This window comes from Rhizomucor pusillus (assembly GCF_041956525.1).
Source record: "Rhizomucor pusillus strain CBS 183.67 unplaced genomic scaffold VTP01scaffold_19, whole genome shotgun sequence".
Taxonomy (NCBI): Eukaryota; Fungi; Mucoromycota; class Mucoromycetes; order Mucorales; family Lichtheimiaceae; genus Rhizomucor; species Rhizomucor pusillus.
In genome coordinates, this window is record NW_027192161.1 from 114,630 (window position 1) to 127,792 (window position 13,163).

General features: G+C 44.3%; 6 protein-coding genes across 6 annotated transcripts in view; 5 read left to right on the forward strand and 1 right to left on the reverse strand.

The window, feature by feature from the left end:
• Positions 1 to 2,127: 2,127 nt before the first annotated feature.
• Positions 2,128 to 3,530, forward strand: VTP01DRAFT_3909 (uncharacterized protein; the record flags this gene model as incomplete). The annotated part of the gene is made up of 8 exons (XM_069382532.1): positions 2,128 to 2,142; positions 2,272 to 2,371; positions 2,447 to 2,513; positions 2,574 to 2,796; positions 2,854 to 2,949; positions 3,011 to 3,225; positions 3,284 to 3,399; positions 3,460 to 3,530. 8 exons carry the CDS (start codon positions 2,128 to 2,130, stop codon positions 3,528 to 3,530), a joined length of 903 nt encoding a protein of 300 aa, XP_069235843.1.
• Positions 3,531 to 3,670: 140 nt separating this feature from the next.
• Positions 3,671 to 4,816, forward strand: VTP01DRAFT_3910 (uncharacterized protein; the record flags this gene model as incomplete). The annotated part of the gene is made up of 4 exons (XM_069382534.1): positions 3,671 to 4,083; positions 4,147 to 4,195; positions 4,253 to 4,577; positions 4,647 to 4,816. 4 exons carry the CDS (start codon positions 3,671 to 3,673, stop codon positions 4,814 to 4,816), a joined length of 957 nt encoding a protein of 318 aa, XP_069235844.1.
• Positions 4,817 to 5,080: 264 nt separating this feature from the next.
• VTP01DRAFT_3911 (uncharacterized protein) lies at positions 5,081 to 5,809 on the forward strand (the record flags this gene model as incomplete). The annotated part of the gene is made up of 3 exons (XM_069382535.1): positions 5,081 to 5,359; positions 5,422 to 5,549; positions 5,617 to 5,809. The coding sequence occupies 3 exons, from the start codon at positions 5,081 to 5,083 to the stop codon at positions 5,807 to 5,809; spliced, it is 600 nt and encodes a 199-aa protein (XP_069235845.1).
• Positions 5,810 to 5,979: 170 nt separating this feature from the next.
• Positions 5,980 to 8,917, forward strand: VTP01DRAFT_3912 (uncharacterized protein; the record flags this gene model as incomplete). Its single annotated transcript, XM_069382536.1, has 5 exons — positions 5,980 to 6,049; positions 6,122 to 6,142; positions 6,202 to 6,308; positions 6,380 to 8,783; positions 8,844 to 8,917. 5 exons carry the CDS (start codon positions 5,980 to 5,982, stop codon positions 8,915 to 8,917), a joined length of 2,676 nt encoding a protein of 891 aa, XP_069235846.1.
• A 316-nt stretch (positions 8,918 to 9,233) lies between these two features.
• On the forward strand, positions 9,234 to 10,915 carry VTP01DRAFT_3913 (uncharacterized protein; the record flags this gene model as incomplete). Its single annotated transcript, XM_069382537.1, has 7 exons — positions 9,234 to 9,253; positions 9,310 to 9,449; positions 9,510 to 9,722; positions 9,779 to 9,972; positions 10,033 to 10,244; positions 10,311 to 10,449; positions 10,511 to 10,915. The coding sequence occupies 7 exons, from the start codon at positions 9,234 to 9,236 to the stop codon at positions 10,913 to 10,915; spliced, it is 1,323 nt and encodes a 440-aa protein (XP_069235847.1).
• Positions 10,916 to 11,789: 874 nt separating this feature from the next.
• The window catches only part of VTP01DRAFT_3914 (uncharacterized protein), a gene marked incomplete at both ends in the record, with an annotated part of 3,395 nt that continues 2,021 nt past the window's right edge, over positions 11,790 to 13,163 (reverse strand). Inside the window, 2 exons of the mRNA XM_069382538.1 lie at positions 11,790 to 12,178; positions 12,252 to 13,149. Of these exons, the coding sequence (XP_069235848.1) occupies positions 11,790 to 12,178; positions 12,252 to 13,149 (1,287 nt within the window). The remainder of the gene's footprint in view (positions 12,179 to 12,251; positions 13,150 to 13,163) is intronic.

Consider the following 13,163-nt stretch of genomic DNA (forward strand, 5'->3'; position numbering starts at 1 on the left):
CCTTTTTCGTCCAACTGGTTCATTTTTGTTTATTATCAATGTGTACAAAACCTACAATAATTATACTAACCTCTTTCATGCTCGAACAATCTGCATTTCTTGTTCCTTTTTGACTTATGGCCATTTCCGCCGCAGTCTTTGCAAATGACTGCAAAACAGCAGATTAGTCTCATAGCTTATGCTTGTGATCATTTTGCATGTGCCTTGTTCTCGTTCTTTCTGGATTATTTTCCATGCCTTCTTGAAAAGCAATAGCAAAAGTGGAGGATACAGTGCTATCCCCCACGAGACCAGTACGGCAGAGAAGAGCTCGATGAAGGAATACAAATTCAAGCTGCCGCTATCCATTGTGATAGAATAGAGATGAAGAAGGAAGAAAAGCGTTTGCTCTGCGATTACGCAAGACGAAGTTGTACTGTCAATGCAGCCTCAAAATTTTTCGTTCTTGTTTCTCGATCTTTTCAGGCCCTTTTGGTCTACATATTTTATGGCTTTCTGTCCTCCTGCGTCGTATACTCATAAGGATCACTATTCACATACACCTACTGTATTTTGAATCATTAGTAGGCTCACGATACATTTTGCAATGGATACTTTCCTGTATCCTTTTTCAGCATTACATTTTTTTACTCCAAAAAGTAACGACAGTATACCTCGCATACAAGTACAGCTTGTCTAATAGATAACCTAGAGGTGAAAAGGAGAGTCTCTAAGCTCTATATTATATGGCCAGGCTTTTTTAAGTTATTCACACATACAAAACTTATTAAAACGAAGATGGTATAATATATGCTATCTGCCACAAGCATGAATCCAGGAGATGTTTCCCTTTTTTTGAAACGATTCGTGTCGACTTCAGTAACAGAGATCAACTTCTGTAATGCTCAACACAAATCCTTCTCGATCTTAGTTTTCTTTTACTATGATGATCTATGTGATAGCCATATTCTTGGAAAAGTAATATCGAATATAGCAGATAGTAGGGTTTAATATCTTATAAAAGAGCCATCTCTTGCTGAGTAGAACGAGTGCAATCGTTCTGCCAGCTACGACTTTGGGCAGTTGGCTGTTAAATATAATTAGTGAGCTCGCGAGATTATTGAAATTATGCTTGCTTGCAGGTGATGGACTCAGAAGCTGGAGAGCTCCCATACATTTCAGTCGAATTTAATGGTATTGATTCGGGATAGCTTTGTTTAGGCTGCGACTCTTTAAGCACTAACCACAAATGCACACCGTGACGAGTATCTGGAGCAATTTTGTGCATTTGAAGACATTATTTCTACATGAAGTTTATTCGGCGATGGACAACATGGCCTCAAATTAAATTGACATAGTTACAAATTGGGGCCAATGTAATGTTATGACTTTAGCAATGCGAAGGAAGGCGGCAATCGCTTCAGCTGCAATGGCAAACAGAAGAGAAGGAGCATCATCGAAGACATACTGCCAGTGGACTTTCCATATCGACATAATAGTGCAGAAAACGATACGTGTCAAGTCTAACTGAAATTGTAGTAGCACCTTGTAGCAAACAGTACGAATTTGCAGAGTATCTCAGCTAGTGAAGTTTATTCTCTCATTGCTTTGACCAAGATGAACCGCCATCGTCAGCCTTGGTGACACTTCTCAATTATTTTTTACATATCGACCGAAATTAAGTTCCTTTGTGACCGCGAAATTGAAGTCAAAAACCTGTAAACGGCGTTGCAAATGAACTAGCATTTTGGCCCAATGCAATTATGCCAGCTTTGGAGGAGGATGTCCGTACATAAATACCAGTATCGAAGCAATGATACTCATAAACAGAAAGGAAACTAACGAATAAAGCCACGATAGAAAGGTTCGCAACTAAATATGCATGGTTAGTGTACCAAAAAGTGCCAAAACACGAAGAAGAAATTGAATACCACGTATGACCACAATATTTGTTATGCGTAATACGCTATTTTTCATTTGTTTAGGACCCATGGATGCGTACTTCTATAATCAATACAAAACGGACACGCTGTGAATTTGTGATCCTACATCAAAATTCCGTTTGCGCGGTATATCTGAACAGCGAGTTTTGGGCCCAGACATCGAAATTCTTCCCTTTGCATAACATTTACAAACCAATATTTCGAAATGAAGAAGAAAAAGGTAATGACAAAGACGAGCAGCGAATTCAGCAACAAAGACACAATGAGATACAACGGCGCTGTCTAGCCTTGGCTGTGCAGTGAAATGTCATCTATTGGATCGCTGACTTCGACCACGCGCAATGTCTAGGTTTTGCTCATGGGTAAAAGCGGGTCAGGAAAGACCTCAATGCGCTCCATCATATTCAGCAACTATATCGCCCGAGATACCCGGCGGTTAGGTGCAACAAGTACGTGGATACCTCGAATATGGGGCAGTTGGCAGTAAACGACAGCAGCGCATTAAACGGCACCTTGCTTTGTAGTTGACGTAGAGCACTCGAACGTCAAGTTTCTCGGCAACCTCGTTCTAAATTTGTGGGATTGTGGAGGGTAAATAACCCTGATTGTAATCAAAAGTCTATCCCTGGCTGATTTGCACGTCTCCGTTAGACAAGAAGCGTTTATGGAAAATTACTTTGCGTCTCAAAAGGATCGGATATTCAAGAACGTCGAAGTACTTATCTATGTATTCGATGTGGAAAGCCGAGATTGGGGCAGCGATCTTCACTACTACCAATCGTGCTTGGACGCCATCCGCGCAAACTCTCAAGATGCAAAGATTTTCTGCTTGATCCACAAGATGGATTTACTGCCGGAACATCAGAGAGAGCAGGTGAGAGGAGTCTACCAGCGATTACAGAGAATTCTGATCTTGATATTCCATGCATAGATATTTGATGAACGTATCAAAGAGCTCCGAGTACGTTCAGAACCTTTGCAGATTCGCGGATTCCGTACGTCCATCTGGGATGAAACATTGTATGCGGTATGAGCGCACACATCTCCTTGCATTCTCGGAGATATTCATGTTCAAAAAACTCATATAGGCATGGTCCCAAATCGTGCATTGCTTGATACCAAACATCCGGACATTGGAGTCCCACTTGGATTATTTCTGCAGAACTTGCGACGCCGATGAGGTGGTGCTGTTCGAAAGAACGACATTCTTGGTGATAGCAAATGCAGCTACGGTGCAGCATCATGACTTGCACCGATTTGAAAAGATTAGCAATATCATAAAACAATTCAATTTGGGATGCAGGTATGTCTGCAGGAAATATGGATGTCTAGTGCTTGTTGCTAAATACATATGCCTGCAGTCGATCACAAACCAGATTCAAAAGCATGGAAATCCGAGGAAGTGCTTTCACAGCTTTCATTGATGTACTAACTAACAACACTTACGCCATGGTTGTGATGTCTGATCCAAATATTCGTAAGTTCATGGATTTGCAGTTAGCGTTGTCCGCTGGCTAACCATCCATGTGCCCTATAGAATCCGCAGCCACGCTGCTGAACATCGCTGCAGCTAAAAAGCATTTCGAAAAACTTGAGGCTAATACATAGGAATAGCAGAGAGCTAGATTCACCATCTTGTAACCTTGATATCTTTTACATAAACTTGTCGTCTTTTGACGATTGTTAGAACTGCCCAAAAATGGTCGCCACCCTTATGAATTTGGAAAAAGTCAGACAAGAGCGGATTCATGCTTTCAATACGACAACCTTTGCGCTTTTGCGTGCAACGACGAGCCTTGTCCGTGAGCAGGCACAGCTTCTCAGCAGACGATTCTTCACGACCATTCCCTTCACCGCATCCTACACGCCCAATACAAAATGCACCGCCATCGAAACCGCAGCCGCCATCTCAAGACTTTCAGCTTCCTTCATCTTTAGCTGAAATACAGCAGCCGCCTGATACCACCAGCACAGCAGCCAGCGGCAACGGAAGCAATAACTCGAACTTCAAAGTAGAAGCAGCCACTACTAGCAGTAATCCGACACCCGTTGAGCATCTTTTTGATACCTACAAACTATTGCAAGTGCTTGAGAATCAGGGTTTTACAAGGGCCCAGGCAGAAATCGTCATGAAAGGCATAAAATTTAGGCTGAGAGACAGGTGAAGCGGGGAAAAAAGAGACGGAAGATTACGGACAGGATTGCTTAAACCACAGGGAGTTAGCTCAGCGTATATCCAAAAGCTGCTTTTGCAACGTTCTGACCTGGATAATGTAAGTCCTAACAATATTCTTACAGCGACTAATATTAAACGATGCCGCCTTTATTAGGAATTGTACCTATTCAAAGCAGGCCTCTCGGAGTTGCGCACTGAAGTACAAACTATGCGAAGGAACAATGTGCAAACTCTGCAAGCCGAAGGCTCCGCAGTGTCTCGAGAAGTTGAGTCCTTGCAACAGAAACTGCAAGAGGATATCGCAACCATGAAGAATGATGTCACACTCGAAGTCAATAACCGGAAAAATGAAGCAAGAGAGGAACTAAAACATATAGACATGAAAATCCAAGAACTTAACAACCGCATTACAGTATCACTGGGTGATGTGCGCACCAACTTGGAAGCCATCCGGTGGGAAACAATATGGAAAGGAATGAGTAAGTGAAAATATTTGGGTTTACGCATGTTAAGCATCGCGATTGAACAAACATTTTTTTTTTACCTAGCTGGTGTTGCCATCGTGGGGCTTACTCTCGCGGGGCTCGGCTACGTCTTGACTAACTATGCATATCGAAAAGCCGAAGAAGAACGAATTGAACACCAAAGACAGTTAAAGCTGCTGAAAGACGAAGCACGGCATGCAAGGACAGCTGAAATGGAGGTTATATTCAGTTAATCCTCATCAATGCGACATATGGCTTTCCACACGTTGACGAAGCCTTCATATATCCCTTCACCGCTATCGAGAATGCAGAACGATACTGTTACAATGGTCATATCAGGCAGTTCTAATAAATAGATTTGAAAAAAAAAGTGGGATGATGATCAAGTTGAATGGGCCTTAATATTTCTTGCTGACCCCAGACATTTGCGCTTCAATGCAAGTCTGGCTCCGGATGCGAAGGCTCCCGATGCTGTTCCTTTTTCTGACAAATTCACAATGTCGTTTCGACCATTACTCTGCCGTTCATTCACAACCTCCAGACAAATTCTGTCACGACAAATCGAACATTCGGGACGCTGTAGACCGAGCTTCACGTTCCATAGACCTTCCGGCTCGTCACCTGTTGCACTAGGAAGCCAGCCACCACGAAGATTATTCAGCTACACATGCGCAAGGCAAAGTGCAGAGCAAATGCACAGCGAACGACATGACGAGCCTACTGTCAAGCCTGCTTCCATTGCCAACGGCTTGGCCATATCTGACAAAGCTGTAAAGGTACTTGTGCGCAGCAACGATCTCAGAAGTGCTGCAACAAGTCTGACCATTTTTGTTATCAGCAATTGAAGTTTATAGCTGAACGAGACAATGACAATAAGTCAATGCTTCGAATCCTCGTAGACTCTGGCGGATGCCATGGCTATCAAAACAAGCTAGAACTTACCACCGAGGTGGAAGAGGATGATACGTAAGTGAATAAATATCTACCAATGTTGTCTCGTGATGCATGTGTGGACTAAGCAATCGCTGCTCAGGATTTTCGAAAAGGATGGAGTACGGGTAGTTGTGGATCCAGTCTCCTTGCAGTTTATTCGAGGATCGACAGTGGATTTTGTCGAAGAATTGATCGGTTCCACATTCCAAGTCGTGGACAATCCCAATGCAAAGAATAGCTGCGGATGTAATATTTCATATGACATTGATCTGGACATGATTACCCAAAACTAAACTTGTATAGTACCTCTTTTCCGTTTTCCATGTTGTATATTTGTGTGATAAATAAGGGCAAAATAATGAAAGGGGAAAAAGTTTAAAACCCGGGTAATTCTGCCCGCCAAGCCGAACTTTGACATGCTGGTAGTTGCAGCTAGACGACTTTGGTTCTCTTCACGTCGACAATGTCCTTACAGACTTTGCTGTCAAACCTCTCGCGCTCGATTATCCTACAGCGCACCTGCTTTGAAGAGAGTAACCCGAACACGATTGACGGCATTGTGTGAATCGTCCCGATCTGGCATAGATCCATGCAAAACTGATCAGCAAACGCAGCCAGAGAAAACCGTAAGTAGTATTCTCGGCAAGGCTGTATATATACCGAGACTTAGCTTATTTCAAGATAGAGCTCAAATTGGAGCCAAGTGGATCAGCCGTCCTAGATACAGCGCGTGAATACAGCAGGAAATATCCATCGTGTGTGCTCCTCATTCAGGTTGGCGAGTTTTTCGAGGTAATTGTTGGATATGGAAAAAAAACTTGAATTCGTATATTGGCAAACATCCAAGCTAAAACACACCAAAGCTTTACGAGCATCATGCAAGCCAATATGCATCGCAACTCGATCTCAAACTGACTAAAAAGGAGATGGCATCTGGAGTTGTTGTGGACTTTGCTGGATTTCCCGCCAGATCTCTGGAACGATATCTGGATATTCTAGTCAACCGTCTTAACTGCCGAGTTGCACTCTGCGAGCAGCAAGTAACAAAGCAGGATGGTGCACCTAGCATTCGGCGTCATGTTACTCGTGTCATTACACCTGGCACTGTCATCGAAGAACGGTTCTTAGATGCTGCTTCCTACAATTATTTGCTGGCCGTGAATGCTTTGCAAGACGACAAAGATACGCTTGGATTGGCATGGATGGATGTTTCTGTGGGCGAGTTTGTGATGCAACTCTCGCACGTTGATACTTTCAAGGACGATCTGGCACGAATCCGACCGCGCGAAGTCATTCTTCCGGAATCAATCCGGCCTTCCGAAGCCGCTCTGATGGAAATGCTGGCAGAGGATACTAACCATCATCCAGTACTACGTCCGCTTTTGACAAATCCTTCTGTCTCCATCACTTACCAGCCTGATAGCTCTTTTGATGAGACGTTCGGCGCGACCGCTTTGAAACAGATGTTTGCAAACGACGCAGTGGAAATATACGGGACTTCTGACAGCACGCAGTTGCTCGGTGATTACCACGTTTTCTCTGAAGCGGAAAAGGCTGCGAGCGCTGCTCTATTCCATTACGTAGAAGAGACGCACCCGGAAAAGAGGCCGCGACTACAAAAACCCACACGATACGATGCTAAGGACACGCTCCTCATCGATAGTGCGGCAATGGCTTCACTGGAAATCGTTCGCACGCTCAAGGACAATCGAAGGAAAAATAGCTTACTATCCATCATCGATTACACGGTTACAAGCGCCGGTTCTCGACTGCTGGCCAATTGGCTCTGCTCGCCACTGACATCTGCATCTGCTATTAAACGAAGACAAGACGTCGTGGATTTCTTTGCAAAATGCCCCGATGTTTTGCATGACCTGCGGCATAGCTTGCAGCAAACAACTGATGCTCAGAGAACTCTCCAAAGAATCGCAGTTAAACGGTATCAGTACTCTGATTTGCTGCAGATAGCATCGACACTAGAGGCATCTAAGTCGATTCAAACACTAATTCAAAATGCATTGCAAAGTAATAGAAAGCAGTTCAGCAAGAGACTCGTGGCTGCCGTCACCGGATACGCCCATTCGCTTGATCCCCACGAAGATTTGGCAAAAATTATCAACTTTTCATTTATTGAGCAAGCCGAACCTGACGACAATCAAAAGGAAAAACTATACGGATTTGTTAATCCAGCAATCCCCGAGATGCAGCAGCTCTACACTCGATTGTCACATCTGAATGAAGAGCGCGATAAATTGCAAATCGAACTCAGGACACTTTGCGGCAACTCTGTTTCGCTACTCAACAATGGGCTCTACAAACATGTCGTAGAGATAAACGCTTCGCAAGCACAGAAACTCTTGAATGCATACACGGAAGCAACGTTGATTAACTCGACCAAGACAAAGCACCGATATCAATTAAAAGCATGGACGGATTTATCCATACAACTAGAAACAACGCTGGCTGAGATAGTAGAGCTCGAAACACGAATTTTGGAGGATGTAGCAGCTCAGGTGCTCAATCATTCGACGACGATCATTCGAAACTGTCAGATCCTTGCGCAACTCGATGTACTATCCGCTTTTGCCTGGTTGTCCAAGCAATACAATTATGTACGTCCCAAGATAACGCACGATAATACCATGGATATCAAGGAAGGGCGGCATCCTGTCGTAGAAACTACGCTTGCAACAAAAGGCGTTCCATTTGTGAAGAATGACTGTCTGTTAGGACAGGATCAACGCCTATGGCTATTGACAGGTCCAAACATGGGCGGCAAGAGCACGTTCCTGCGGCAGAATGCACTCATTATCTTGCTGGCACAAGTTGGCTGCTTTGTTCCTGCGAAATCAGCAACGATTGGCATAGCTGATCGACTATACAGCAGGGTGGGTGCAGCAGACAATTTGGCCGAAGGATTATCTACCTTTATGGTGGAAATGACAGAAACAGCCAATATTCTAAAACATGCAACGTCGCGCTCGGTGGTAATCATGGACGAAATTGGTCGCGGCACATCGACAACGGATGGTCTTTCGCTGGCATATGCTATACTTCTATATCTCCACAATCATTCAAAGTCCCGTACATTGTTTGCAACTCACTATCATGAGCTGGCCGACCTGGTTTCAACAGACCAGTTCCATATGCTTCGATGCTTCCAAACCAGTCTGCAAGAGGATAGCTTTGGTGGGTTCGCATTTATTCACAAGATCAAACCAGGTGTATGCCGCCAGTCGCACGGTCTCAAAGTTGCACAGCTAGCAGGTATGTAGCCCCTCCGGTGACACATGAATTTAGTAAATTTGGTGACGAACGTCATAATAGGACTACCTCTCGAAGTTATACAAACCGCCGTGGAATTGCATGCGAAGCTTGATATGGAACTTACCCGTTCCTGACATTAATCCTCGCAAAGTAAAGCATTTTTGATAAATATTGTAACAAATCTATTAAATGCTGGCATATTTTCGAGGTACCAGTAGATGCCTATTAATGGGACACTTACGTAATTTAAACCGAGATTTCAAAAGATACATGTAGATACTGTGGATAAACTTGTAGGATGCATCCTCCCGAGGTAAAGTCAAAGAAAATAATAAGGTTGACATATGTCGTGGAGGAACAAAAGGGCACCGAAGTTTCCATTTCTGTAAAGAGCACTGAGTCAAATGACGCAGACGAAACAATTTTTTCTTTCTCTTTGTATTCCACACAATGTCTGATTCAGGTCAAAAGTATGTCCAACAAAGTGTTTACTAGATCCATGGCAGATTCTTATACATATAAACAGAAAACGTAAATGGGATCTGGACGATCAAGGAAAGCAGCGCTCTGGTAGCGAGAGTCCTGTTGCAAAAATCAGCAAGGTTGAGAAAGAAGATTCGCCAAAATCCTCAAGTAGCAGCAGCCAAACTGGCAAAGATGCTTTGAGTAAGTTTCACTTTCTTTCTCTGTTGGCTGTAGCAGACTCGTAACCTGTCATTTTTCTAGGCGAGGCCGCTGCAAAGATTAACGCGATCCTTGCTCAGAAAGGGCTCGCTAACAATAATGAAACTAGCGGCAGCAGCGAAGACGACAAGTTCTTCGCCAAGGACAAGAACGATGCTGACTTTGTTAAGAACATACCCATCAACGATGTCAAGAACCGCTACATGCTAACACGTGGTGCTACTCAAACACAAATCCAACGTGAGACCGGAGCGGGTAAGTAGATGGTTGCTTGCAAAATCGTTACCTACAACGGAGAAATCTTGTAATAGATGTGACTACTCGTGGCAAGTACTATCCGGATAAGAGCTTGGCAACAGAGAGTGACCCACCGCTTTATCTTCATGTCACTGCCTCTACAAAGGAAGCACTTGACAAGGCTGTTGCTCAAATCGAAGATATCATTCGGAACGCTGTTTTACCCTCTGCGGCACCTCAACATCACCATGAACATCCTCGCCCTGAGGTGCGTTTCACAGAAAAGTTTTGAAATTTTTTAACTCGCAAACAACTGACATCATTGTAGAGACGTAGATTTTTCGAGGAGAAGATTCCTGTGGATATGGAAGGAGGACCACATTTCAATCTTCGAGCAAAGATCGTGGGTCCACATGGTGCATATGTGAAGCATATTCAAAACGAAACGGGCAGTAGGGTTCAATTGAAAGGAAGAGGATCAGGATTTTACGAAACCAGTACGGGACAGGAAGCAGACGAACCTCTGCATGTGTATATTAGGTAATTTATTTGCTTTGTAATTTTGGTCCTAGAACGACATACTAAATCGATATCCGACCTGCATAGCTGCCCGCGAGAAGAGGGTTTGGAAAAGGCAGTACAACTGACTCAAGATCTTCTCAAGACAGTTAGAGCAGAATACGAACGCGCTAAGCAGTACCCATATTACGGACGTGGTTATGGCAGAGGATACGGTCACCATGGCGTATGCATTTATGCTCTTTGATTATCGGTTTTACACATGTGTACTCATCTTGATGTGTTAGTATGCCGGATATGGTGCTCCTCCTCCACCTCCTCCACCTCAGGCCGGTGCTGCACCGCCTCCACCGCCGCCTGCTGGATCTCCTCCATCAGCTGGTACACCTGGCCAAGAGAGTGGATCGCCACAAACCGCTACAACTGCGACAGGTGATGCACCTTACCCAGGTTACGATTACAGTCAATATTACTCTTACTATGGCCAGTATCAATACGACCCGAATTATTACAACAACTACTACGGATACTATAATAGTTCTACCCCTTCGACAGAGCATCAGGCTTCTCCAAGTGGCGCAAATGATAGTGCGTCTGCTACGCCGACTTCTGGTAACAATGCAGCTACTGAAACAAAGCAGCCTCCTGCAAACCAGGACTATCACGCCGTTCCTCCTCCTTCGCAAGTCTAGCAAGCTAGTCATTAAAAATGGGGAAGATAAAGATAACGAATGCGTTGGATTGCTCACATTCCCTAGGGACATTCTTTTTGCTGATTAATACTGCTTTTACAAAAACGGACAAAAGTCGAAGATGGGTAAAAGAAAAAAAAAAATAACTCAATAAACAGAATTTTTGGCTTGTCACATATTCGCCATATAACAGTGGGAGAAGCTCAACACACGTTGCGGTATACACTGTAACTTCCGGTTGCTACTGATGGAACTTATGATAGTAGATGCATAGATTATATTTAGCAGCAACAATAGGCCTTTCGTACCTAATAACTCATGAGATAATTATAGAAATTGCTCTGGCCTATATCCACGCTCCTTACATTCGATTTATTGGTAGGGATAGTTGATAAAGTTACCCCACATGGTGGTCGTAGACCATGGTGATCGTTGGCAACACAGTGTGAGATGGGACGCTTTGAGTTCTTTCCAAGTTAGTAACTATGAGTACAGACAGAATTATGAAAGATCTCTCGCCTGCATTCAAGCTGCTCACCTTGACAAACATTTTTGGCATTCGTATTCGCATCCCTTCTGTTGAATAATCAAAACTGAATGCTCAGCTGTTTTTCTTGTCCATGGGGATGTAGTCTTTGTTTGAACATTTATTCTCATTGTTATCTCTTTCTCTTCAATGTCTGCTTCAAGCTACATATTCCGGATGTTAGGTAAGCTCCGCGTGGCGCAGGGTTGGTTTTGCTATTTGCGGTTCTTGGTTGTAATCCTAAAATGGTGTGCTGTGTTAGCCATCCCCTTTGAAACTGCAAGTCGTTCGCTTGATGGGAGTCCAAGAAATGATGGCAGCTCCATAGAAACGGTGACAGATCGAGATTTACATGTTGGCCATCAAGTAAAGAAACAAGTAAAACTGTACGCAACCAGCAAGGAATTGATGATAACGGAAAAAAGAGTATATTTTATCTTTATGCAGTCCTATGTCTTCGATCAGCCATGCTACATTTTTATACTTTGCTATTTTATGAACTTCGTCTAATGGCTGTTGTAGTTCAAAGGCATTATTTACAACTTGTCGTAGTACTTGTCGAGACCAGGGATGTCTTCGGCGAGACCCTTTCTCTTGCGGACAGCGCGGATGATGTCGTAGACTAGATAAAATTTCGAAAATTAGAGACAAATTCATGCAAAAAATCCAAGAAAACTTACCCTTGTTGCCGGCTTCCAAAGGATCGCCAGTCATGGGCTGCCAGTGGTCGAAGACGGCTATATGAAAAAAAAAAAATAGATGTAAGTATCAATGGGCTCATTGTATCTGAAGATGAAACTGATCACTCACCCTGAGGGAAGGCCTGACCAGCAGTAGCAGCACGCAACTCGGAAGTGAAACCGAATGATTCGTTGACAGGCATGTAGGCCTTGATGTTCATCATGGGGGTACCAGGGCGCTGTTCTTCTGAGAAGACCATACCACGGCGACGGTTGAGGACAGAGTATATACCACCGACGGCGTTTTCAGGGCACTGAATTTCGACCAAGTACATGGGTTCCTGGATACCGGGGGAGGCGGTCAAGACGGAAGCGTAGACGACACGACGGAAGGTAGGAATGATCTGACCACCACCTCTGTGGATAGCATCAGCATGGAGAACAACATCAAGAATGTTGAAACGGCAGCCACGCATGTGTTCTTCAGCGAGAGGACCTTCCTTGGTAGCCCACTGGAAGGCAGCAACGCAAGAGTCCTTGATTTCGTTGAGGTATTGGACGGCCTTGGTGACATCGACGACAAGGTTAGGACCGGTGGCGTCGGGACCGAAGCACCAAATCTTACGAGCTTCAGTAACATCCCAGTTGTATTGGTCAGCAAGGACACGGGCACGAGCCTTGAAATCGTCCTTGGGGCCGATCTTGCCGGTTTCAATGTCCTTGGAGAGTTCTTCATCAAGGGGCATAGCACGCATGAAGATACGGTTGTGCTTGTTGGGAGACTTGGACAAGCAGTCCATGCTGGATTCAGCAGTGACGGTTTCACGGTACTGGACGACGGGGTCACCAGTGCGGATGGGGACCTGAGCGTGGTCTTCCTCAAGATCCTTCAAGATAATTTCCAAGTGAAGTTCACCAGCACCAGCGACAATGTGTTCACCAGAGTCAGAGGTGTAGGTCAAGACACAAGGATCAGACTTCGCAAGACGCTTGAGACCTTCGACGAGCTTGGGCAAGTCGTTGGCGTTCTTGACATCGACGG